The sequence below is a fragment of the Tachypleus tridentatus genome, chromosome 7, assembly GCF_004210375.1.
Source record: "Tachypleus tridentatus isolate NWPU-2018 chromosome 7, ASM421037v1, whole genome shotgun sequence".
Classification (NCBI taxonomy): domain Eukaryota; kingdom Metazoa; phylum Arthropoda; class Merostomata; order Xiphosura; family Limulidae; genus Tachypleus; species Tachypleus tridentatus.
Window position 1 is genome coordinate 73877174 of NC_134831.1, and position 25857 is coordinate 73903030.

At 35.1% G+C, this 25857-nt stretch overlaps 1 protein-coding gene across 2 annotated transcripts in view; it reads right to left on the reverse strand.

Annotated features, from left to right (window-relative positions):
* LOC143255977 (BMP-binding endothelial regulator protein-like) overlaps positions 1–13739 on the reverse strand; it is a 129087-nt gene extending 115348 nt beyond the window's left edge. For both annotated transcript variants that reach the window (XM_076512473.1, XM_076512475.1), the window contains exon 1: positions 13447–13739. In XM_076512473.1, coding sequence (XP_076368588.1) covers positions 13447–13588 — 142 coding nt within the window. In that variant the 5' untranslated portion in view covers positions 13589–13739. The remainder of the gene's footprint in view (positions 1–13446) is intronic.
* Between the last annotated feature and the right edge of the window lie 12118 nt (positions 13740–25857).

A 25857-nucleotide genomic window follows, 5' to 3' on the forward strand; every position in this document is an offset into this window, starting at 1 on the left:
TATATATTTAAAATCTTTATTAATATACATTCAAATGCATGTTTGCCAATCACTTTGTGCTCTTTCAAGAAGGAAATAAAAATAATTTATATTATTTGATCACCTTTCGAAAATCGAAATTAATATGATCATTTTATACTTTATGCACGTATGGGAAATATCTTCCTGCTACCAATAATATATGAAAATTAAATACAAGCAAACTCTCAGTACAACAGTAAAATGTAATACTTTAACTTTCTATAAATATAAATGGCAAATTTAATACATGTTTTTAAGTACAAAATTATTTTCACTTCAACACAAATAAACACAGAAATAAAATACTTTATCTTCCTATGGACCTTTTTTTATAACTACGACGTTTTATGGCCCGGCATGGCCAGGTGGATTAAGGCGTTCGACTCGTAATCAGAGGGTCGCGGGTTCGAATCTCCGTCACACCAAACATGCTCGCCCTTTCAGCCGTGGGGGGCGTTATAATGTTATGCTCAATCCCACTATTCCTTGGTAAAAAGAGTAGCCCAAGAGTTGGCGGTTGATGATGATGACTAGCTGCCTTCCTTCTAGTCTTACACTGCTAAATTAGGGACGCCTAGCGCAAATAGCCCTCAAGTAGCTTTGCGCGAAATTCAAATCAAACCAAGCCTATGGACATAACAAAATATAAACGCAACTCTCTTTATATCAAGATGAATACTGAATATGAATGACTTACTTTAAATCTATGTGCATATAAAACCTCCCCTGGTGGTTCAGCGGTAGGTTCGTGGGATTTAAACGGTAAAATCTGGCGCTCGATTCTCTGCGGTGGGCAGAGCGCAGGTAACCCATTGTGTATGGCTTTGTGTTAGAAAGAAAGAAACATATAAAAGTATACATTGTTTCACTTTCACATCTCTTCCACATTTAAAGGAAATGCTTAATTTGCACTTTACAGCCTCAATCAAGGAAATGAAAACAGCTAAAAACCTATGCATTGAAACCAACACATATTTATCAAAACTGCTAAATTTAAGCGTATAAATAACAAAAAGTATGACAAATGAATTTAAGACGTTACTTGTCAACTATAGAACAGAAGATGGAAAGCCTTCCTAAACAAAAGTGGTCGTTTTATCTCACTGACATGGTCCAGATCCATCCTGGTCAGAAGGAGATCCTTTAAAGTTTACGTCAGTTCTTCTTAAAGATACTGGTAACTGACTGCTGCAAATATCCACACTGATAACTTAACTCAGGTCCTTCTTCAAAGTTGTAATGCTGCCATTTTACTGATCTAGCAGAAGAGCAAAGTGGACCTCATCCTGACTCTTCTATACAACCTTATGGAGTTTTTGATTTAGCTCTCTGAGACTATTCCTTTGTTTTGTGGGCGGTGAGATCTACAAAATGTCATTTTCTGGATGGTCTCCAACTGAAGTTTTTTTCAACTTTCAATCTCAGTGACACAGAAATTGAACTGACCAAAGTACGAATGGTTCTCATTCTAAGGTAGCATTACAAATATTGCTTTGGCAGACTTTCTATGATTTTTACATATAAAGATGTCATTGTGAGCTCTCACAGCAAGGAATAGTTAAGCTTCATTCTGAAAGTAAGTACAATTTCTTAGCATAGGTGACGAAGTTCATAGTTGGTCTGACTTCATAAGCTCCATTCTCTACAAGGTTAGACCTGTGATAATGTTTGTTGCTCATACAGACTCACTTCACAATCTGATTATTCTCAAAATGCTCTACAGTACTAATGCTAGACCACTCAAAAGAAACCAAAATTGGTGCATTACTTGGTCCTACAATTTAACGTACCACAAAACCTCTGGATAAACTTGTACTCATCTTTTAGTTTTCTTCCTTAAAAGACAGCAGATTTATATGCTTTTGTTGATATCTCCCTCTAATTATGGAGATATAGTGATCAGATATAGTTAGAAAATGCATAGACACAATACCATGGTTCTTCTGGCATATTGTACAGCGTTGATGCAAATATATCACCAAGATCTTTTTATGCGTTAACACCTTGAGGCTATCCATAATTGTAGATCAGAGTTGTATTGAACTATCGGGAACTGAACCATTTAGTTCTTACTCTGTCACCAGAGTTTATTAAGCTTCCTCTCCTATTGTTGGACAAGTGATATCTTTTCAGGTCATGGGTCACGTATGCCATCCAAGTCGTAAGGATAGTGTACACTGGAAGCTGACCTTTGAAACATCCTGAAAAGATATTTCCATTAGGTCTCTCAGTTATCTCCAACCTCTTATTGTCCAAATGCAATTTAATTAGTCATAATTTCTACTCTCAAACTTCCTGCCTCACCTGATCCATCTCCTGCCATGGACCAGTCTTTATCTTTTCTCTCTCTCTGTCTTGGTGTTTATTCCAGGAAACAAATACATGGCATTTTACTGTCTGAAAATAATATGTAAAAAAAAAATAATAATGGTGAGCAAGAAGGTTAGAAGAGATTCATCTGAAGTGACGCCAAATTTACGTTTCACCAGACAGAACTGTGGCCACATCATCGACACTGTCCTCTTCTATCTGGTAACAGGCAAGGACTCGTAAAGTGAGAATTAGATTATTATATTATATTATATTATATTATATTATATTATATTATATTATATTATATTATATTATATTATATTATATTATATTATATTATATTATATTATATTATATTATATTATATTATATTATATTATATTATATTATATTATATTATATTATATTATATTATATTATATTATATTATATTATATTATATTATATTATACAGTTAACTTGTTAAGTGTAAACTAGTGAATGATGAGGCTGTGTGCCATAAACAAAATCACTCTATTCACATATTACACCAATAGCTTTCTTTACTTAGAGTGAAGGTTGTTGCAGTCTTGTATTACATGAGGAACTAATGTGTGACACAGCAGAGGACGTGTATGTGATAATGGTCATCAAGAAATGAATAAAAGTAAAAGAATATCACAGCAAATGAGCTCAGTCTAGAGGTGCATCAGCTGGATAGAGATTAGCACAGTGAGCTCAGTCCAGAGGTACATGAGCTGGATAGAGATTAGCACAGTGAGTTCAGCCCAGAGGTGCATCAGTTGGATAGAGATTAGTACAGTGAGCTCAGTCCAGAGGTGCATCAGTTGGATAGAGATTAGCACAGTCAGCTCAGTCCAGAGGTGCATCAGCTGGATAGAGATTAGCACAGTGAGCTCAGTCCAGAGGTGCATCAGCTGGATAGAGATTAGCACAGTGAGCTCAGTCCAGAGGTGCATCAGCTGGATAGAGATTAGCACAGCTCTCCTACAAAGAACCTTTTCTCTGGTACTGGAGACATTTTTCCCCTTGGACAAAGAAGCTGCATTTTTAGTATATGAACTGAAACAAAACAGATTTAAATGCATTATGTTCTGTTCACCAGTTATTGTATTAAAACCGTCTCCGATTAAATGAAGAGTGTTTTTAGGAGACGTGTTTGCTCCCATGCAACTGGAACTGTCGAAATAAAGCGTTTTTTTGTTGTTTTTTACAATGGCATTTAACAGTTTTTTTTTGTTTTGTTTTGTTAAGCCCAACGCTACACAGTGTTATCTGAACTGTTCTCACCACAAGTATCGAAACACGATTTTAGCGTTATAAGTCTTCGTATTTAGAACTAAGCCACTGGAGGTCGTTGTACAGCAGGTATCTGATGCCAAAATGATTATATTTGCGTTATACAGAGAATCAAACTAAAGAAAATTTTGATAAACAAGACATGATATTATATCAAAGGTATGTATTATATGTTATAAGTAAGTAAGTTTGTAATAATAAAATGTTCTATCCCAATCTGTCTTCTCACAGAAACTCTGGAATAACAAGGTATACCTTTTAATGCAATACCAACATCCTGTACAAGACGTGGGCTACATAATCACTAATGATATGTATATGAAGCCATAAACAGTTTAATGGTTTATCTACTACGTTGCTACTTCCTTTCTGTTTTCCTTCTAGACCAGTGAATGATAAACTAGGGCCCCGGGGTAAGTGTGCTGGCTTAACCTACTGTTCGAATTATTTTTATTCTAGTGTCCACTTGTTAAGAAAGGCCTCGTGTTTCCTACATAGTTCTTTAGAGGGCACTTTTTTAAACAACATCGGCAAGTTAACAAGCGTTAAATTATTTTTCCTTTCTTACTTTTTTTTTAAGAACAGTAAGAAAATAGACTAGTGTAAAGGTCATAACGTGCATTTTAAAAACAAGGAGAGTTATAGAAATTTATTAAACCAACAATCCAGAGAAAACTATGTCATAGGTTGTCAACACAAAACAAAAATGTCTTCCGCCCAGCATTATTATTTTGAACCATATTAGAAGTGAACAATGAGGACAGAAATACGGCGTTTAAGGACTAAGTAAACTTTCTTCGTAATTTGGTTACAATTGTTTAAAAAACGTAACTTTATATCATTAATTAAATATCTCTATTTTGTCTTTCTGGTACATATGAGTAGTGTAAAAGGGCCAAAACGTTGTTGGAAGAAGAAATGCCATAAAACTGTATTTCTTAATAATGTTTGGCTGTTAACATTATGTCAATGCTCATGTTATTTATCTGTATTTTGGGTGTTAAGACAAAATTGTATAATGTTTTGGAAGAAGTTTTGAATTTTATGTTTGTTTATAACAATTTTTTGGCCCGGCATGGCCAGGTGGTTAAAGAACTCGACTCGTAATCTGAGGGCCGCGGGTTCGAATCTCCGTCACACCAAACATGCTGGCCCTTTCAGCCGTGGAGGCGTTATAATGTGACAGTCAATCTGACTATTCGTTGGCAAAAGAGTAGCCCAAGATTTGGCGGTGGGTGATGATGACTAGCTGCCTTCCCTCTGGTCTTACACTGCTAAATTAGGGACGGCTAGCACAGGTAGTCCTCGTGTAGCTTTGCGCGAAATTCAAAACAAACCAAACCAATAACACTTTTTTATTTATCTGTATTTTAGGTGTTAACACAAAAAGTATATAACGACTTGGAAGAAGTTTTGAAACTTGTGTTACTTTATATCACTGATTGATCTGTTTTAGTTGATGACCTCTCGACCGAATGTAATTTTTATGTATTCAAATATATATATACATGTCTATACTTTTAACTTTTTCCAAGATTAATACATTAATTGACACATTACACAGTACTGGTGCTGTTATTTTAACATATTTAGAGAGAATGTATATTCTATGGACGGATTACGAGCACATTCAGTTCTGTGTACTGTACCGTTTAGTCTCACCTAACAGTTCTCTCGGTGTGTTAGAACTGTCATGTATACTAACGAGGCAGCTCAGGAGAACCTCTTGTTTTCTTTATCACTCAACGCCTCAGCTTTCTTCTCTTGTGAGATTGTGTAAAGGTTTTTGTACAATGTATATTTTCGCACTAAAGTCTAGTTGGCTGATTAGTTAGAATTAAGCACAACCCTACAGAGGGGGCTATCTGTGGTCTGCCCAACACGGGTATCGAAATCTGGTTTCTAGCGGTGTGAGTCTGCAGACATGCCACTTGGGGCGCTGAAACTAGACAGTATGGCACAACACTATCAACATATATGATAGGCCGAAAGCACTTGGTGCGCATTATAAAGTGTAACTGTGTCTAATCATATATATAAATCAAATAATGGCTGTTTTCATATCATAATTACTGTTTCCTTCATGGCCTATTGCCAATAAGTCTGATACACGCGATTTATTGAAGCTTAAAATAATTTCCACAACTAAAATAAACTTGTTATTTGTCTTGAATTTCGCGCAAAGCTACTCGAGGGCTATCTTCGCTAGCTGTCTATAATTTTGCAGTGTAAGAATAGAGGGAAGGCAGCTAGTCATCATCACCCACAGCCAACTTTTGGGATACTCTTTTAGAAACGAATAGTGGGATTGACCATCACATTATAACGCCCCCACGGCTGAAAGGGCGAGCATGTTTGGTGCGACGGGGATGCGAACCCGCGACCCTCGGATTAGGAGTCGAACGTCTTAACCCACCTGGCCATGACGGGCCAATTAGTTATTTATAATGGTTGAAAACTTCCTGTGTATTAACTAAAAGAAATCATGTATACATAAAGGAATGGGTGTTAAAATGTACTTGTTTATACTGAGGTTTTTCCTCTTTCAACTAAGAATTTGGACTAACAAAACTAAAACAAGACCGAAGCATTTAATGTTATTAAATGTGCATTCGTACGTAATATGAAAACAGAATTCACCATATTGTTCTATGTTTTTACAACTATGCATTCGTAATTGAAAACTGCTTTCCTTAAAAGAATAAATACGTATCTAATTTTTGTTGTTTTGTTTCAGGTGTACAAACTAGATGCTTATCTTCGAACAACTGAGCGTATTCACTTGTGCGAAATCATTATTAAAGCAAAAATAAAAACTATTTTCACATGGAAAGAGTTCAACTTTGACAGAGCCGTCAATCGTATTTAAAAGTTCAAATTTAGTCCAACAACTAATAGTATTCTCTTATATTGTAAGTATTGTTAGATAAATAACACATTTCTATTTCACATGGGAACAGTTCGAATTCGCTACAACAACCAACCGCATTTATTTATGTAAAAGCATTGTTAGAGGAAAAAACAAACCATATTCTCGTCTGACATGAAAGAAGTTATTAAACTTTGGCACAACATTCAATTGCATTCACCTGTGCGAAAGCATTTTTAACGGACAAAAAAAGCTTATTTTACATGAAAAAAAACTCAACTTTCAAAGTAATCAAATTATATATTAACGAGGTTTCCTCATTTATTTTTCTTTTCTTCGAATTATTTTCAGCGATTAAAATTAAACCAAGGTTATTTATTCTACGTTTACTTCGTGTTAAAAGCGAAAGGCGAGTATTTAAATTAAGTGGTTTACTTAACTTTTGTGATATAATAGTCGTGTAGGTTCTTCGGAGAATGGTAAGACGAAATATGTGTACCAAATAATAAAAGAAAAATATAAACACATTCTATGCTTGTCAGAATAGTTGAACGTCCAATATAGTTACACACTAGTTGGAATACCGAAGTTATGCAAATTCATGTTTAATGAAATGTAACTGTAATTGTAAAAATGCACATAAAAAAAACTGCAAAAGAAAAGTGAAACAGCAACGTTTCATGTATCTCCGCATGGACATGACAAACATTTATGTAAAATGTTGTGAAGATTTATCAACAGGGGGCGAAGAAACGATAAAACGCAAAACGCCCATAAAAACAGTAAAATGCAAAATTAAAAATTTGTATATATCTACCGGTATATACGAACCCGATGAACCTCCATACCAGTTTTAGTGAAGTCCCATCTACACTTTACAAAGTGATTACGTGGCCATAAAATAAACAACATACAGTATTATTATATTTTTAAAGATATTTGCCAAATATCCGCGTGTTATTGCAATGGCAGTGAGCTTAAAAAGACATTTGTAGATATTCCAAGGTAAAACAAAATCAGAGATAAAAGTATGATGTGTTTCTCTTAAAATATTCCAAATAGTTAATTTGTTTTTCATTTGCGTGAAGTTTGGTACATATATCGTTTGCGTTTTAAGAAACCGCCATGTTATCAGAAAAACGTTTCATTTACTATGCGCGTTTTCCTTTCTCTTTAATGTTGTTATCACTTAGAAGTTCACTCATCAATCTCTTCTTGACATGAGAAAGAAATACATTTATTTTTTTTATCGTAGAGAAACCATTCATTGGTAAACATTTCAGTAAAAACATGCATAACCATGAATCTGCTTTAGATAAAATAACTGAATAAAAAAACAAATTTAAGTTTTTTAGAGAAATATATACCAGGAGACTGATTTATAGTGGTGTTCAAACGCATGGATATCTATTAGTAACTCTATACCACTTGTTCTGTTTATAAAATCAGGTTCGAAGCGCGAACTGTTTTATTCGCTAGGGGACGAATGACAGGAGCTTCGATTTCATGAAAGCAGATAGCGAAATGAGAAGAAAAAAACACGCGAAAACAAATATTAAATGAGCCGAGAAGTAATATAGGAAATATGCTACTTCAGGTCGTCTTTCCGCGTACTTTCAGACTTTATAAGGTTTGGTATATTCTTATTTTTATAGTGTTTTGCTGCTTGTAGTGAAACCACATACAAATGGAATCAAATAACACAAGAGTTCAACTTCATTTTTCGACAGGACGCTGTTGAAAGTTCAAGACAACTAAATCACATCTTCTTGAGTTGTAACTATGGAGAAACAGCCGAGAAGCTGTTGATAAAACAAGTTCTTAAGCGCATGACAGTTTTCTATAATTACGTTTATTTGTTAGGGTGTACTTGGAAAAAACCACTGAAGCTACTGAAACGTGTTATATATCAGTATGCAAATTAGCAAGTCACGTGACAATTATAGCCAATATAATGTCGCGATGGAATTCAATGTACCTAAACTACACTTTGACATTGTTTCTTTGGGTTTTTCTTAAGCACAAAGCTATACAGTGAGCTATCTGTAGATTTAGGATTTCCATGACAGAAATATCCTTTGGCATCAATGACAATGGATTTCGGATCAACTTGAGCTACCAGAACCATTCAGAAAAATATTTGCTGCAAGTTGTACGTCAAACTAAATGTGTTAATTTGTAACAGTTGAAAATCTGCAAACACAAGGATCAGTGACAAAAGCTACTTATATGCACCAAGCACTAGTACGCGACATAACCGATACCAACAGGGTATGGGTTTTATAACTGTACTATTTGTTACACTGTCATATACCTCAGTTTTTCACAGCAGTCTAAACAAAAATATAATAAGTGGACTGTTGAAAAGGGTGCTAGAAAAACCGTCATCCCTATGTAATAGATTGACTATGGAAAGATCTCAGGGAGGAGTGATACGTCTTGGACACGACATCAACACGACGGAACCTTTTGCAGCGGAAACCAAACAGCAGAGAAATAGTACATAATCAGGACCATCAGACAGAACGTGACTAGACGAGGTGACATTGACTGCTAGATTCTTGTCAAGCTAAAGCTACTCAACTAGTTGTTCGGTTTATGCCCACAGCATAACCAAAATATTAGTGCAAAAACCCTTATATTTACCTCTGATCCACCCGAGAACAACACCGAACACCGATGACGTAAATAAAGCTTCCAAACTGTAAAACCGTTTTAATATAAGACATTAATTCTGTTTCAATACGTCAATGTAAGATACAACTATTAATGAGAAAATCTAATGATACTACAGGCTATTGCGAAGATGAAAAACACAAAACACGTTGTTGTTTATATTTCGTTGCTTGATAACCACGTAAATGATAAATTTTAAATATTTAAATCACACAACGTTTAAAATTTAGTTTCACATTTCCATTAAAAAGAAACAGCTTTCGGTTTGCTATGAACACATAACATTTTTATAGAATTTCTGAGCTGATGTGTTCCTTACGTACTTACAAACTCAAAACGTTGTATAAGAAGCGCTGTGACATACATTAACTATATGCTACATGGCTGTGAAATTATATTATTTTCGCATATTAATTATTCTCACTGGTTACTTTAATGTACACAGATTGCGTAGTGTAACAGAGTGGATACACTTTGAGTTTTCAGTAATTGTATTGTGCTGTTTATATGTGGCAGGACTATTTATTTACTTAACGGTTTTAAGAAAAAAACTTTAGTGTTTTTCTCTTTTTTTTTCTTTCTAAAGAAGGGCTTGCTTTTAAAGCAGAGCCGCATTAAGCTATCTTCTGTGTCCAACACGAAAAATCTAACTTCGAATTTTAGCCTTGTAAGACCGTAAACTTACCGCTGACCCACATGGAGACTTCAAGAATGGGGAAAAAAAAGTCTACTAAGTGTTGTGCAACTTTGCCGCTAGTTGGTAGTTTTCATTTAAAAAATTACATATTTTAAATTTCAATAAAAATTTTCAAACACCTAAAACGAAAAAATTGTACTTATTTTAACGCAAAAATATATTTACAATATGCTATCTGCGCTCTGTCCAACAGGGGATCGAGTTCTGGATTTTATGTCTGTACATTTCCCTCTGCCTCCCTGGGGAACAAACAATAAAGTAATTAACAGCTCTAGCAAAATTCTGAGTTAATGTGCACTGCCTAAAGAACAAACAACAAAAACAAAGCAAAAAAAAAAAAACCTGTAATATTTCAAATTTAGGGCGCATTACTATACTTAGAAAGAAGGAAACGTCTTTCTTAAATTGCTGCTTTGCTCTGATTTTAAAACTAATGTTAGATGAGTGAGTATTTGGAGCATAGACTCATCTAGAGATAAAAGTCTTGAAAAAATAACAAGTTAGTAAATGGGTACAGTTTGTTCAGCTTCTTTATCTATGGCCCGGCATGGCCAGGTGGGTTAAGGCGTGCGACTCGTAATTTGAGGGTCGCGGGTTCGAATCCCCATCGCACCAAACATGCTCGCCTTTTCAGCCGTTATAATGTGAAGGTCAATCCCACTATTCGTTGGTAAAAGAGTAGCCCAAGAGTTGGTGGTGGGTCTTGATGACTAGCTGCCTTCCCTCTAGTCTTACACTGCTAAATTAGCGACGGCTAGCGCAAATAGCCCTCGAGTAGCTTTGCGCGAAATTCTAAGACAAAAAAACAAACAAATCTTCATTTAGACCTGCGCAGTAATGATTTCATTTTTGATGAATAAACAGCGACACTGTAGCATGTGTTTAATTTTTTATGACATTTTTAAGGTCAATATAATTTAAGAAGCAAATCCAAAACACATGATGTAGTTAAGTCTGTATTTATTTAATTTGAGAAAAAAAATGTTTTCAGCGTATTTATATGCACTTAATGTCTAATGTACAGACGACCCCCAACGGCGGTATATCTGCGGACTAATGTCGCTAGAAACTAGTTTTCGATACCCGTGGTGGGCAGAACACATATAGCCCATTGTGTAGCTTTGTGTTTAATTACAAACAAACAAAGATACTTTGTGACAAGGACATTTTTGCAATATGGGTCTAACTTTGGATAACCATCAACAAGAATTAGGTGCTAAATGTAACATGACTTTATGAACATTGAAACTGAATTTAAAAGTAGTAAATTTACATGATTTGAGAAATATTCATTGTACCGAGACAGGCAGTCGTGTGCAAGCCATGAGTTGACATGTAAAAACCATAACTTTTACACCTGGTGTTTAGTAACCGTGAGCACTCCAAGCCCGTTTATCGACTGCTCCTACGATCTAAAGCCAGTTTTTATTGACCGCTAATCTTTAAACGCATACATATACGTTAGTTTTCCTTGAAATGATTCGTTCGTGCAGTCAACACCACTCGACAACGCAACAATACACACATTCACTAAACTATGCCTTCATAAAAAAACTGTAACGTCTACACAAAAGTTACTTAGTATTGTTTAAACAAAATTTTGTTAGCTGAATAACAAATACATATTAACAGTATCTGGAAGTAACATTTTGTAACTCGAGTTCATACTTTGTATACTATTGTTTTGTGTTTTGTATATTATTGTTTTGTGTTTATGTTTTTTTCGTATATGTTATTGTTTGAACATAATTATTTTTGACAGTTTCTCGTTTTGCCAAATAAAGAGAAATGATTGTATACACATGTCGACCAGGAAATGGCGTTTGATTGACCTTGCGAAGGATGATAAACAAAAAACAACAATAACAACAAACTGAACAATATGAAACAAATTATAATTTACAACTGAAACACTCCAACTTTTTTGAACTGTCAGCTTGAAAATGGTTGATATAATTCTGGAATAATATTATATTTATAACTTTATAAGGATACCTTGGAACGTCATAAAGTTTGTAGAATATATAAATGTCAATAGTTTGGAAGTTGACACGGCTTTAACTTGTGACCGAAGATTAGTCATAGCCAACTAAATATGTCTTCATGTCTGAAATTAAGCCTAACATTAGCCAATAGATACGTCATCTTAACGATCGTTCTTATCTCAAAATGTGGGGCAAGAAGTATAATAACGATGGCCCCTAGATTTCAACCGACAGTCCACGTGCGTGCCATGTTTTACAACGTCGTCCAATCAGAATGTTCTTGTATATCTCTTTTTGAAAACATGTAAGAGTTGTAAAACGAGTGAGGTCTTCCTTTCGCTGTGTTTGATATTTTAAAATAAATTTTGAAAAATCATTTGTACTTTTAATGAACTAAAAATATAAACTTTATTAACGTCAGGCACATTAAGAAAGGCACATTTTTAGTCTAACCCCATTCTAGTCTGTTCACGTGTGCTACTCTTTCCTCTTTTAAGTACGACACGTTTTGTTTCTGTCCTAGGTTGTTGTTGGAAGTTAAGCACAATAGGCTATCTGTGCTCTGTCCACTACGGGTATCGAAACCCGGTTTTTAACGGTATAAGCCCGCAGACATATCGTACTGTTCTAGTCTGCGAGTTATTTGAAAACATCATCACAAGTAAGAATGCGTTACTTTTAAACTTTGTTATCTTTTCAAATGTTTACGTTATCATATCTAGTTTGTACATTATCTTTTATAACACTATGTAACACAAATTTTGTTTTTGAATAGTATGTGTTATTTCTTAATTTCTTATATTGTAAAAATACAGAAAATGGCTATTATTCCCTTCAAACTTTGCTTTTGTGACCTGGATAATGAAATTTAGAAATTAACCTATTTTCTGTGTAAACACGGGCAAATTTGCACATTTTAATTTACATAGGGTCTGAATAAAACAATATATAAATCAAGATTTACATGTATTTATACTAAAGTTGTACAAAAATGTTTAGAAGTGAGTAGTTTTTCAAGATTTGTGACTGTAATGCAAATCATGTTTTCGTTATACACTCCCAGGTCACAAAAGCAAAGTTTGAAGAGAAAAATAGGTTTTTTCCATTTACTTTAGGCATAATCAACTGGGAAATAACACTTTCTGCCCAGGAACAAGAAAAAGTAAAAATTTGTTACATAGTGTTATAAAAGATGCATTTTTTTTTCCCTGTGGAAATACTTACACAAATTATTCTAACTTTGTGCAGGAAATTATGCAATTACCAGTTCTAAAACTATTAATTAAATCAGACTAAGAATTAGTTTCAAGTTTACTAAATCCCAGTAGAATGGAACTTAAAACGTTTATTCCTACACATTCTTGTTACGAAGAAAATGCTTTCATACGTAAAAATTGTAATTTTATTTCGTTTATTCTATTTATATTTACTAAAAACGAAAACTTGGTGTACGTGAGTGACCAACATCATGAAAACATGGCAGCTATATACACATGCACGATAAGTTGTATTCGTTTATTTATATAGTTAAACTATGAAACTTTGTTATCTAACAGACTTTAATGAAAAGAAATCAGTAGCCCTACCTTCGATAATACTCCCAGATACTGGGCTGTTGAGGGTCATAATCAAGGTGATTTTTATAATGACAGTTTGAACAATAAACCTGACCATGGTTGACCTTTGGTCATTCGGTTTCATATTAATATCTGCTCCGTCTTCGGTCATCCAATAACGCCTTATTAAGACGCTGATACTATTTTGGATAGTCCGTAAACAAGACCATTAATGAAAATTGATGCAGTCGTTTGTCAGTTTCACAGTTGTGGAACACGTGGTTGTTTCGAGTACAGCCTGTATACAAAAGTCAGTACGTAGAGTTTCACAGTCGTGGAGCACGTGGTTGTTTCGAGTACAGCCTGTATACAAAAGTCAGTACGTAGCAAATCACGTTTCACTCGTGTCGCTCCTTCGCTTCTTTACTGGCCGCCTATAGTAAATGCTGTTCCATTTATCAGTTATCTTTTAGAGTACAACGACAGTGGCGCCCTCGCTTTCGATATAAACAGCCCCTCTCTATATACTCTCTACTTTCCCAGCACGGAATGTGCAGGGTAGCGAGGAAGTATCGAAGCTGCCAGTCTCGTGGTCGACCGTAGAAAAGATCGTTCGAAAAACTAATATTCCCTGGCCAAACAATAGCTTCAGTAGCTGGCATCGATTGTTTCGAGGCTAGCGCCTGGAAGGGGTGGGGGTTAAAACCAAGACCAAAGGATTACTCCATCTCTAGTGTAAGAAAGTATCGTTTTCATCCAACATGTTCGTCTTTTAACACTAATAATCCGTATATAATAACATAAATAAAAGGATTGTCTCAAAGTTTTCTACTGAATAATTGTTTTCTACATGACTTGAAGGTCGTTTTGTTGAATTAAAGAATAAAACATTTAGATATGGATGTATCCACGATATTCTAGTCAAAAGATGATCATTAAACGTAACGTTTTTTTAAATTTAGATTAATATTCATGGGCTACTTATGTACTACTGTAAACATAACTCGAATCTCTGTCTAAAAGGGGCCAGGTACGATCCAAGATTAGTGTCTCCGAACCGTGAGTCCAATAACTACAAAATATTCACTTATTATTATTGGAATGGGTGAGCTATACGAATGGCTATCAGAGTACTCAATGAAACAGTAACAGCCTCAGACGTGACAATGGATGCCTTATAAAGTGGGATTCTGATTAAACAAATTAACAACTTTCCGTAAAACACATCACACTGTAAAGGGTGAATTCCAATTTCTTTTCCCAGTCATCGAATGTCTTCACTCTAATATAACTAAGACGTACTTATACACAATGCAAACGTATAGTCTTTTTTTTTATTATCAGTTTGTTCGAGCTATAACAAGGCTTCTCTCTCATAAAAATGAAGAACGTAAAATGCGAAAACACAAAATCCGACAAAACTTCAGCAAGTTTGTTCAACATACCCGACCCTATTATAGGTTGTTATTTTTGCCCACAGGAGCTGTTTAAAATCAAAGATCCGCCAACTGTAGGTTATCTTTAGATCCATCTTCTGCCTGAAGGATTCTGCCTGTTCTACCAATTAATCTTTTACAGAATCCAACGAACACTTGAATAGCCGTATTTTTATAGTTTCTGGAGTGCCAGTAAACATGTTTCAACAGGCTTCTTCCCCACGTTAACTGATAAAACAAACAAGCTGAAACCAATAATAATTTCAGTGATAGCTTGGCCATGCTGGGCCCATTATCCCACTATTCGTTGGTAAAAGAGTAGCCCAAGAGTTGGCGGTGGGTGGTGATGACTAGCTGCCTTCCCTCTAGTCTTACACTGCTAAATTAGGGACGGCTAGCACAGATAGTCCTCGAGTAGCTTTGTGCGAAATTCCAAAACAAAACAAACAAATCTTGTCCATATCGAACGCACCAGAAGTAAGTCTAGAAATTTAATTTTTCTTCTTTTAAATGTCAATTCTGGTACAAGGAAGAGTGGATTGTTTTTACTGAAGCATTTCGAACTTCGATAGCACAGACAAATGCAGTTTTTTCTCTTCAAAAACGTAAAATGAAAATCCAGAATATCAAAAAACATGTTTCGTTTACCATCATTGAAGTAAATATAACAGTATTTTAACGTTATAGGGAGAGGTTATAAAACTACTAAAGTTTTAAACCTGACAATTATTATTGTGTTGAATTCATTAATATTATCATTATCTTTAAAGCGGAAATCATTTTGTTTGCTTGTTTGTTTGTTTTTAATTTTGCGCAAAGCTACTCGAGGGTTATCTGCTCTAACCGTCCGTAATTTAGCAGTGTAAGATTAGAGGGAAGGCAGATAGTCCTCAGCACCTACCGCCAATTCTTGGGATACTCTTTAACCAACGAATAGTGGGATTGACTGTCACATTATAACGCCCCCACGGCTGAAAGGACGAAGCATGTTTGGTGCGACGGGGATGCGAACTCACGACCCTCGGATTACAATTCGCATGCCTTAACTCACCTGGCCATGCCGGGCTGGAACTCAATTTAAAGAAGTAATTTACTATTTATGAACTTTTATTTTTATGTAACTATTAAGAATGTAACATTATTTATATATTTCGAATAGCAAGTATTAAAAAAATTCAAATTATTTTTGGGTTTATCTAAGAAAGTTATGATAAATACAAACTAAATATATAATTTGTACATTCTGAGGAGCCTTATCAACCCTGTCTTTTAAACATTTAGCAAAGAACATATTTTAGGACTTTGTTTGAGTTGATTATTGTTAAGCGTAAAGGGTTATACGTGCTTTGCCCCTCCCATCCACCCACGGATATCGAAACTCGAATTGTAGCGTTGTAAGCCTGTGGAGAACATTTTAGAATTGAAAGTTCTTATGGGTAACTGATCAACTCCCAGTTCATAATGTGAATAGAATATTTTTTTTAATACTAAGAATTGTTCAGGCTTTTCATTGTGAAAACTTCTACGTAAATATTCTGTCTACCTAGTGGCATAGCGGTATGTCTGCGGACTCATACTGCAAAAACTGGGTTTCGATACCCGTGGTTGGTAGAGCACAGAAAACTCATGATGTACCATTGTTCTTAATTACAAACAATCAATAAAGAGAAAACAACTATTCGGGTTTAACTAGAACCAGACTGAATTTATTAAGTACGACATCATTTTTAATAGCCACGATTTTTATAGCGTATGATTTAAAGTTGAAATTTAATTTTTTGAACTATAAGAAATAAACAAAAAACATTTTTTTTAAAGAGGCCCGGCATGACCAGGTGCTTAAGGCACGCGTCTTGCAATCTGACTGTCGCTGGTTCGAAACCCCGTCACATCAAACATGCTTGCCCTTTCAGTCGTGGGGGCGTTATAATGTACAGTCAATCCCACTATTCGTTGGTAAAAGAGTAGCCCAAGAGTTGCCTTCCCTCTAACCTTCACTGCTAAATTAGGGACGGCTAGCGCAGACAGTTCTCATGTAGCTTTGTGCAAAATTCAAAACAAACATTTTTAAGAGTACAGTTGACGCTGAACTGTGTTCGCTTTGTACCTTCTTAAATCATACGATAAGAAATCGATTTACAGGGAAGCTTTAATTAACGTTAACTTATATTTCTGTTTCTTTGTTCATAAACATAAAACTACATAGCGTGTTATCTGTGCTCTTTTCACGGAGGTTATCGAAAACCCGGTTTTTAGTGTTATAAGCGGCCAGACTTACCTCTGATCTGCTAGGGGGCGTTGACTTATCAATCCTTTAAGACTTCGGAGAGGCTACAAGATCTGCTTATGGACACTCTTCTAATCAGGTTTCTAACTTCCGTGAACTTATGCTATTGCTTCCTGTGGTGTGGACGCGACTCTCTCATTCTAACCTATTTAAATACAAACACCCACTATAGACTGTTGGTCAATCGCCTCGCCACCATCGGCATAGCCTGCTAACACCAGCGAAGCTAAGAACCAAGGCGCCTCTCGTTCCAGCATGAGCATCCGGTGGGAACGTAGCCGGAAAGAAAATAATTATTGTTCCTGGTTTGATTTTGCCTAACATCAAACACGAGGAACCGTCTGCTTCTGTTAAAAGCCATCGAAGTATTTACATAAAACAATGTATTTTAAAAACATACTTTACTTTCCTAGAGCTGGGGCAGTATGTTATCATTAACGTCTTTACAAACTTGAAAGATTGAGCGGATATGAGAAATCTTAAACGACAGAGGTAGAAACACATTTTCAAAATGATACTAAATCAAAAAGATTGATTTAATGATCTAATCGAGTGTTAGGATGTGCTCATGTTACGCTAAAAATAATGAACTTATCCTTCGAATCATTTCTAGTTTCAGACCTGCTCAGTGGTTTACTATGCAACACACGTGTGGGTCACAGAAGTTGTGTCCAACTTCTAAGTTTTTTAAGCCATTAATTAGTTTAACAGCAGTAGTTTGTTCAGAAAAAAACAGAGTTTCGTTTGCTGTTGTTGTTTTTTTATTTTAAAAACAACCTGTTAATTTATGAATATATTACATGTACGTATAATGTTTTATGTTGAGATAAGTAATTCTTCAACGTCACAGGTAGTAGTTATTCGGTAATTTAATTTATAGGTGTTAAAACTGTTTTTTTACGGTTTTTTATTTGTGATATCAGTTATGTGTATTTAAAAATGAAATTTAAGATAGGTTAGGTTATGCAATCTGTATTGAAAGACTTGTGCCAACAGAAACGTTGTCTCCGTAACGTTATTTCAACGTCTGCTAGCGACCGAAACGTCGTTTATAGCTATGTTTGGTTAAACAGGCATAATGCTTAAAACTTTATTTACAATATGCTTACCACATAAATGATGTTTAGGTAGGTCGCTTTCAAACCCAGTTACTTCAAACAGTGTTTATATTGGTTGCTTTCAAGCCTAGTTGCTTTAAACAATGTTTAGATAGGTTGCTTTCAAGCCTGCTTACTTCTAAACATTGTTTGGATAGGTTGCTTTCAAGCTTGCTTACTTCTAAACAATGTTTAAAAAAGTTATTTGTATTTGTATTTAAAACGAAGTAATTATTTAGTTAGATCACACTGAATATTTGGTTTCGACTTGACATTGTATAGATACTTCGTTATAATGGAAACAACGTGGGGTTAACTTATTTGGATGTTATATCTTTAAACTGATTGTTTCTAATTAATATATTTATTTTTTCGTATTGAATGTATTTGTTTGTCGTGTTTGTTGTTAGCTTATTATCTGGTTAGAATAGACGCATTACTGATAGATTATTTTATAATCTGTTTAATTTCAAGACTAAGTTTTGTATATATATATATACTATGTGTTTATGTAGGACACATAGATTATTTTAATGCCATTTTAATCTTAAGACGGAGGTTTGGTTAGTATATTTACTGTGTGTTTAAACTGGACAGATATAGATTATTATAACGTTTTTATGTTTTGTTTAAACATCTATCTATGATCAAAGAGATTACACGTAATTAAATTAATACATCGTTGTCATGAACGCATTGTTTACATAAAAGTTGTTTTCCGACCATGACATTTCGTAGACACCTTGTTCTAGCACCTGGTTACAACCGAGACTTTGTTTAGGCACATTATTGAAATATCCATTTACAGTTGAAGCGTTTTACAGACAGTATGTCCGTCTCTGTTCAGAGTCGATACATACTTTAGATTCGTGCAAAAGTCTATTTAAGTAAGACCATAACATTGTTCACTCAGTTTGTTTTCACAACTGTTTTCAACCAAAACGCTATGTAATAGTTTGACTTAATTTTTGTTTGATACCGAGCGTAGTCTAGTCGTTGGTGTGCGGGTTGAGTCACGATTTCTCCAAAGATTTCTCCGCGATGCCTCTGAATACGCTTCTCACTTTTATTTGATGTGCGTTATAATAGTGAGAGTCAGCTACTCGATTGTGATCTAAGTCGGACAAAGAAATTTTGGCAGCGGAAGCTATGAATAGTTGTACTCTCTCTTGTAATTAGCTCGAGACTAGAGACAGCTGTACTTTCACTCCGGCCCGGCATAGCTAGGGTCGCGGGTTCTAATCCCCGTCACACTAATCATGCTCGCCCCTTCAGCCGTGGGGGCGTTATAAAGTGATGGTCAATCCCATTATTCGTTGGTAAGAGAGTAGCCCAAGAGTTGGCGGTGGATAGTGAGAACTAGCTGCCTTCTCTCTTGTCTTTCACTGCTAAATTAGGGACAGCTAGCGCAGATAGCCCTCGTATAACTTTGCGCGAAAATCAAAAGAAACAAATAAACTTTCACTCCACGAGTCTGTTACCAAGTGTAAGGTTCAGGTCGAAATTTTCAATTCCTAACGTCCATGATTCTGATATATTTATGTTTGGCAGTTTAGTTTAATTTTGTTTTATCTTGAAATATACTGATTTGATGCTTGGCTGCGCACGAGACATTTTTTTAATAGGTATAATACCGAAAGTAATGCTGTTGTTTTCAAAGAACTGACGTATGTAAGTTTTAGTAATCCGATTGATGGTTCGGATCTTAGTAATTACACTTATCCTATTTCGAAACATAAAATAATAATTAGCATCTCGTTAATTTTTTGTTATATGATGTCATTACATCATTCTTAAAAAAAATAATTCAGTGTTAACATCGTTCAAGCAACAGATCGATATATTATTACAGTGTATTGTAACTTCCAACATTGAAGAAAGGTGGCGCTAGTTTTATATTCTATTCGTCGAATACTACAATTGTTACGCACAGAGCATACAAACAAAAAACTTTCATACAGTGTTTTGAGTTGGTAATCTATGTGTTGCTTGAATGCTAACACGTTTAGAACGGAAAATGACTTTCCACAGAAACCAGTTTACCAGTGGCTACTAGGAACTGTGCAAACTGTGAATGTTTTAAAGTTAAACTACCTCTAGAAAATGCGAGGCTCTATTAGCGCATGCGCATAAGATATTTTACATTGAAGTTTGGTGGCCGTAGTTGAAAGGTGTGCTAATTATTATTATGTCTGTTCATTTGGAAGTTGTCAACGAATATAGCGTTACACTGTATTTTTACCCAACTGGTACTCTTCCCTGCTCCATGTTTTATTATATTTTTAATAAACTTGTCCTTCTAATTCCAGTGACTTATGTTTCCAAGCAGAGATAACCCTTACCCCCTTCTGATTCATACAACAATTTTTTTTTTTTTTCTGGGAGGAATGAGAAACACCTGGATGTTGATGACACAATATCAAGAAGAGGACAAACCTGAAAACCACTGAATTGCTTTCCCAAGACCCTCATCTTGTCTGGACATCATTTGGAAAGAGTTTTTATATGTTTTTCATGGTCTCCATAACTTTATCTTATCCAGATATTCTAAGGTAAAAAGAGTGAATAAATGTTAACAGTTTGGACTATCGATTCAAATTATTATCTGCCCAAAGGATTTAAATTGTCAGGTGTATCTGATTTTGGTTTGTAGTTAGACACAAAGCTACACCATGGGCTATCCGTGCCCTGCCTACCCGGGTATCGAAACCCGGTTTTTAGCATTGTAAGTCCGCAGACACATCCGTTGTCCTACCTGTAGGTGGGGTGCTACTGATCTTAATTGTGTAATATCTTTCAAATGTGTACATGGTCTATTATTTACTGAGCTCGAGTGTTTCCAAACTGGGTTTTCAACATATATTTCTCTTAGCAAAACATCTGGGTGGTTCATTAGCCAAAGGGGTTTAAAACTGTTCCTGTTTTATATTCCTTTAATTAAGTATTTTATTTTACAAATTTAAGGATGCCGATTAACTTTTCATGATTTCTTTTGTTCCTTGTCAGTACATTCTTAATCACGACAATTTTTACCATGATCTAACTTAACACTAACTTGTCCTTTTATCTCATTTTAATAGTTATCATTTTTAATTTATCATAAATCAGTTTCATATGTTCTTCTTCTATTGCTCGTAAAACTATTATGTCATAAAAATTACATTAAACTGACCAGTTGGGCAATGATTTAGCAAATAATCTATAATTACAGTTAGTGCAAGATAATGCATCCTGTTTACCATAATAAGGATCACAAGTTTGGTATAGGTGGTAACTCCCTCAACAGAAAGGGATCTTGGTGTAATAGTCACTGAAGCTGTCAATGCAGTGCTATATTGCTAGAAGTAAAGATAACGTAATTTTAGAGTGTATTTTTAACATATTGATTTCAAGTCAAAAGTGATAATTATCTAATAATGAAGGAACACAATATCGCGTGTGGCAATTAGTGAAAAACCACAGTAAATTGAAGAAACTGTCAAAAGACCAACGTATAGTTGTTGTTTTTTTTCCTGACAAAATACAACGTGACACTAAAGAAGACACACTAATATATTGAACTAGTTCCTTTGTGTCAGACTTTTGACAATTTGTTCCGTTTGTTGTGTTTATTTTTTTTTCACTAGGTTATTATCTCTCTATAGAGATCACTAATTAGTATCCATTTGCTTTTACAACGGAATGCGGTTCTTCTTTAGGTTTAGGATTGTAATCTGTGTACTTCAGCCTGTCTAAGTTATATTCACACCTTAACATTTACTCGAACTTGAAATTGGTTTTAGCCGTGTTGTCGATGAGTGAATTTGATATAACAGTAAATATTAGAGGTCCCTTCTCCTTTTGTAACAAGATACAGAGCCTAAAAACTTCTCACTTCTTTGTGTGTAAACGTCTAAGATAACCTTTGACCACCTCATCAGTGTGTTTCCTTAGGCTCGATTTCTGTTCATCAACAGTCCTTGGACAAGTTAAGTGTTTATTTAAATAAGTTAGTAAAAAATATTAAGACAGACCTAAAAAAAACATTAGTCAATGATCTCGCTGCCGTCTCTTGAGATAAAACAGTATATCAGAACATACTGGACTATTACATAGCTTTAAACACTCTTATGCGTCAAACCCATACCGAGTTGTGAAGCCCGTTTTAAACGTATTGGATCCATTCAAGTTCACTGGTATGTTGTTTGACAAGGTCTCATTCATTAACTAATCACATCCCCATAAGTAAAAATAAGCACATAAATGCCAGTATAAAATGTTATATAAGATGAAATTTTTTTTTTTCTGTTTATGTCTGCAGTAACTTTACTTTACTAAAGCTGAGACATGCAAGGTCTCGAATAGCATGTATGATGAATCATGAAAACTAAGCAATTCCACTTCTGAATCATATACACGGTTTGTGCTTGTTCGTGTCTTCTTTTATCCGTAATTGATTTCTTTCTACAATTTGGTCTTTAGAATCGGTCAGTCATGTGCCTATAAGATGTGCTATGGAATCATTTGTGTGACCTTTTCACCGCTTCAAAGCTATAATTTGTTCCTTGTTGGAATCATTAAACTTTGTTTGGTTGGGGTTCATTTCAAACCTCTATTAACAAACCCACTTTCTTCACAGAAAACACGGCCCGGCATAGCCAGGTGGTTAAGGCACTCAACTCGTAATCCGCGGGTCGCGGGTTCGAATCCCCGTCACACCAAACATGTTCGCCCTTTCAACCATGGGGACACTATATTGTGACAGTCAGTCTCACTATTCGTTGGTAATAGAGTAGTCCAAGATTTTACAGTGGGTGATGATGACTAGCTGCCTTTCCTCTAGTCTTACACTACTAAATTAGGGACGGTTAGCACAGATAGCCCTCGAGTAGCTTTGTGCGAAATTCAAAACAAACAAACAAATTAACAGCCAAGTTTGTCTTCATTACAATTTTACATTTACTTTACTATAATTTTTCCTCGATTTATTTTATAGATTACTATAAACACCACTTTTTAGCTACTAAGTTTTATTACGGGTTTTATTCTTCGTTATTGTTTCAATTTATTTATTTAACTCGTAAAACCATGTTATACAACAAATATTTATAACTGTTTTGTACTCTGCACACTATTGTAAGTACCATCACTAAATTTATTGTTTACGTGTAATTTTATCAAATAAAGTTACAGCTACACGAGTTTGTTTGTGTGACTGCGTTCTAACACATAATGTTTCCAAATAAGCATAGATTAAATGCAGTTGAAAAAAAGAAAATAATAAGTAAAACTGAAGTGAAAAAAACTACCGCAAGTGTTTCGTGAATCGCAGATACTCGTAAATATTAGTGCATTTTCATTAACGAATTCCTCATTATGTCTGTCTGAGTATTGCAGGTTCGAATATCTGATCCCATATCTAAGTCTTCTGATGGGACAACTGTAAGTCTACGGACTTACAACGATAAAACCCGTGTTTCGATTCCCCGCGATGGGCATAGCAAATAACCCAATGTGGTTTTGTTCCAAAACAAACCTACGTTTAATTACGTATTAAGTAAACGATTTGTATTATATTCCCTACTGTGGACTTAGATGAGATAATGAGAACTGATATGCAGTTCGCAGATAGCCATAGACTGGAGTTTTTGTTTAATAACAGAGAATAGATTTCGTAATGGAATACAAATTTATTTGTTACGACAATACTCAACCAAATTTTCATTAAATCCGAAACCTTATTTGTACGAATCCATGACGAAGTAATGTACACGTATACACCCACAAATAAATAAAAATATGTACTATTTTTAGACGGACATACCTCATAAACAAGATAATCTCAGTGTTACACGTTTTGCAAAACCCCAGTTCAGGTGTTTAGCTTGACATTTATCGGCAGGCTGTACCTTGGTGATTAGAAAAGGCTTAAAATAGAGCTACCAAACTGACCATGCTTATTTGTCCTTAGGGACATGTTGTTTTTGACCTCCAAATGTCACAGATATTTGTCAGAAAAGGTATCCCTTTTAGCGTTTCACAATAATGTCAAGTATTTAGACTTGAGAGAAATATTTTGTTTTAAATGTTTCAGAAATATAACGAAACGCTAAAGACTTATTAAAGTGAATCAAGCAAAAGTCGTTTCATCTCGCTTCACAAGTGAGGAGCAAGTTGTTAAAAATAGAAATCTAAATCTTTTGAAATTAGCAAAATGTACAACATTTATGAAATTTCACAAGCAGATAAATAAATTTTAAGTGTCCTTTTTAGACTTTTAAGAAAATGTAGTTTTATAAATATTTAATTTTTCAAATGTGTCGAAGATTGTTTTTACATGGCACGCTTGAAAAACACGGTGTAAAAAACAAAAAAAATTCGCTACAAAATAAAAGAAACACAATCTAGCTAACAAAACACTATTCCCCCGAAAAGTAGAAACATCTTTTCGCAACTTCAATAAACTTGGCGTGGTTCCAATGCGGATAGGGCCTTGCAATGGATAATATATCATAGAGCATAAGCCGCTTTATTTATAATTTTTTTCTAAATTATAGGCCTCCTCACATCTGTTTCATGCATCATGTGTATACCTGGTAGACTGCGTATTATTCCTTTCGAAACAACAGCAGCTGAATCTTCCCCAAGAACTAGCAGGTCTAGTGCTGTAGGTAGATAACAGAAGGTCTCTCTGTCGTATGAACACGGTCGCAAGCGATAGGGCAGAGCGCCCTCCTGGTATGGATGGAATGTGCCCTTGACCAAGGCTAATTAGCTTTAGTTCTACTACACAAGGTTAGAGTAATGCGGTTATTGGGCTCGGTCTGGCCGATTGTTTGCACATGGAAGCCAAGTATAAGAAAAGTCATGGTTTCAATACCAAGCTGCTATATTGCTTCTCAGTATCAACCGCTCACATTATGGATTATAATGTTGCACATTTGAACTTTTGAAGAAACGTTAGATGATAAACACGTTCCAACATATGAGTGATACTAACCTTTCTCCATAAATCACTTCCAGAAGTGTTATAAACACTTACTTATAAAATATTGTTACTCTTTCTCTCATGTTTGAATTCAAGTACAGAAAAGAGGCCCCGGCATGGCCAGATGGGTTAAAACGTTCAACTCGTAATCCGAAGATGGCGGGTTCGAATCCCTGTCACACCAAACATGCTTGCCCTTTCAGCCGTTGGGGCGTCATAATGTGGCAGTCAATCCTAGTATTCGTTGGCAAAAGAGTAGCCCAAGAGTTGACGGTGGGTGGTGATGACTAGCTGCCTTCCCTCTAGTCTTACACTGCTAAATTAGGGACGGCTAGCACAGATAGCCCTTGAGTAGCTTTGCGCGAAATTCAAAATAACAAGTACAGAAAAGAAGTTCACGCAATTCATTTGATAAGAATAATGAGCCTGGGAGTGAAACTTGTTTACTGAACATTAACTCTGAAAGCAGAAACCTAAAACACAGGCCTGCGATGGTTTTATTGTCTTGAAAATGTTACGTGTTTTACAGTAATTTCTGCACGCTGAAACCGGAAAGAATATCAGTTTTTCTCCATCATATACAAATATTTCACAAGATATCACATGTACTTTTACCCACGTGAATAATTTTTCACTGAAATCGGGTCATGTTTT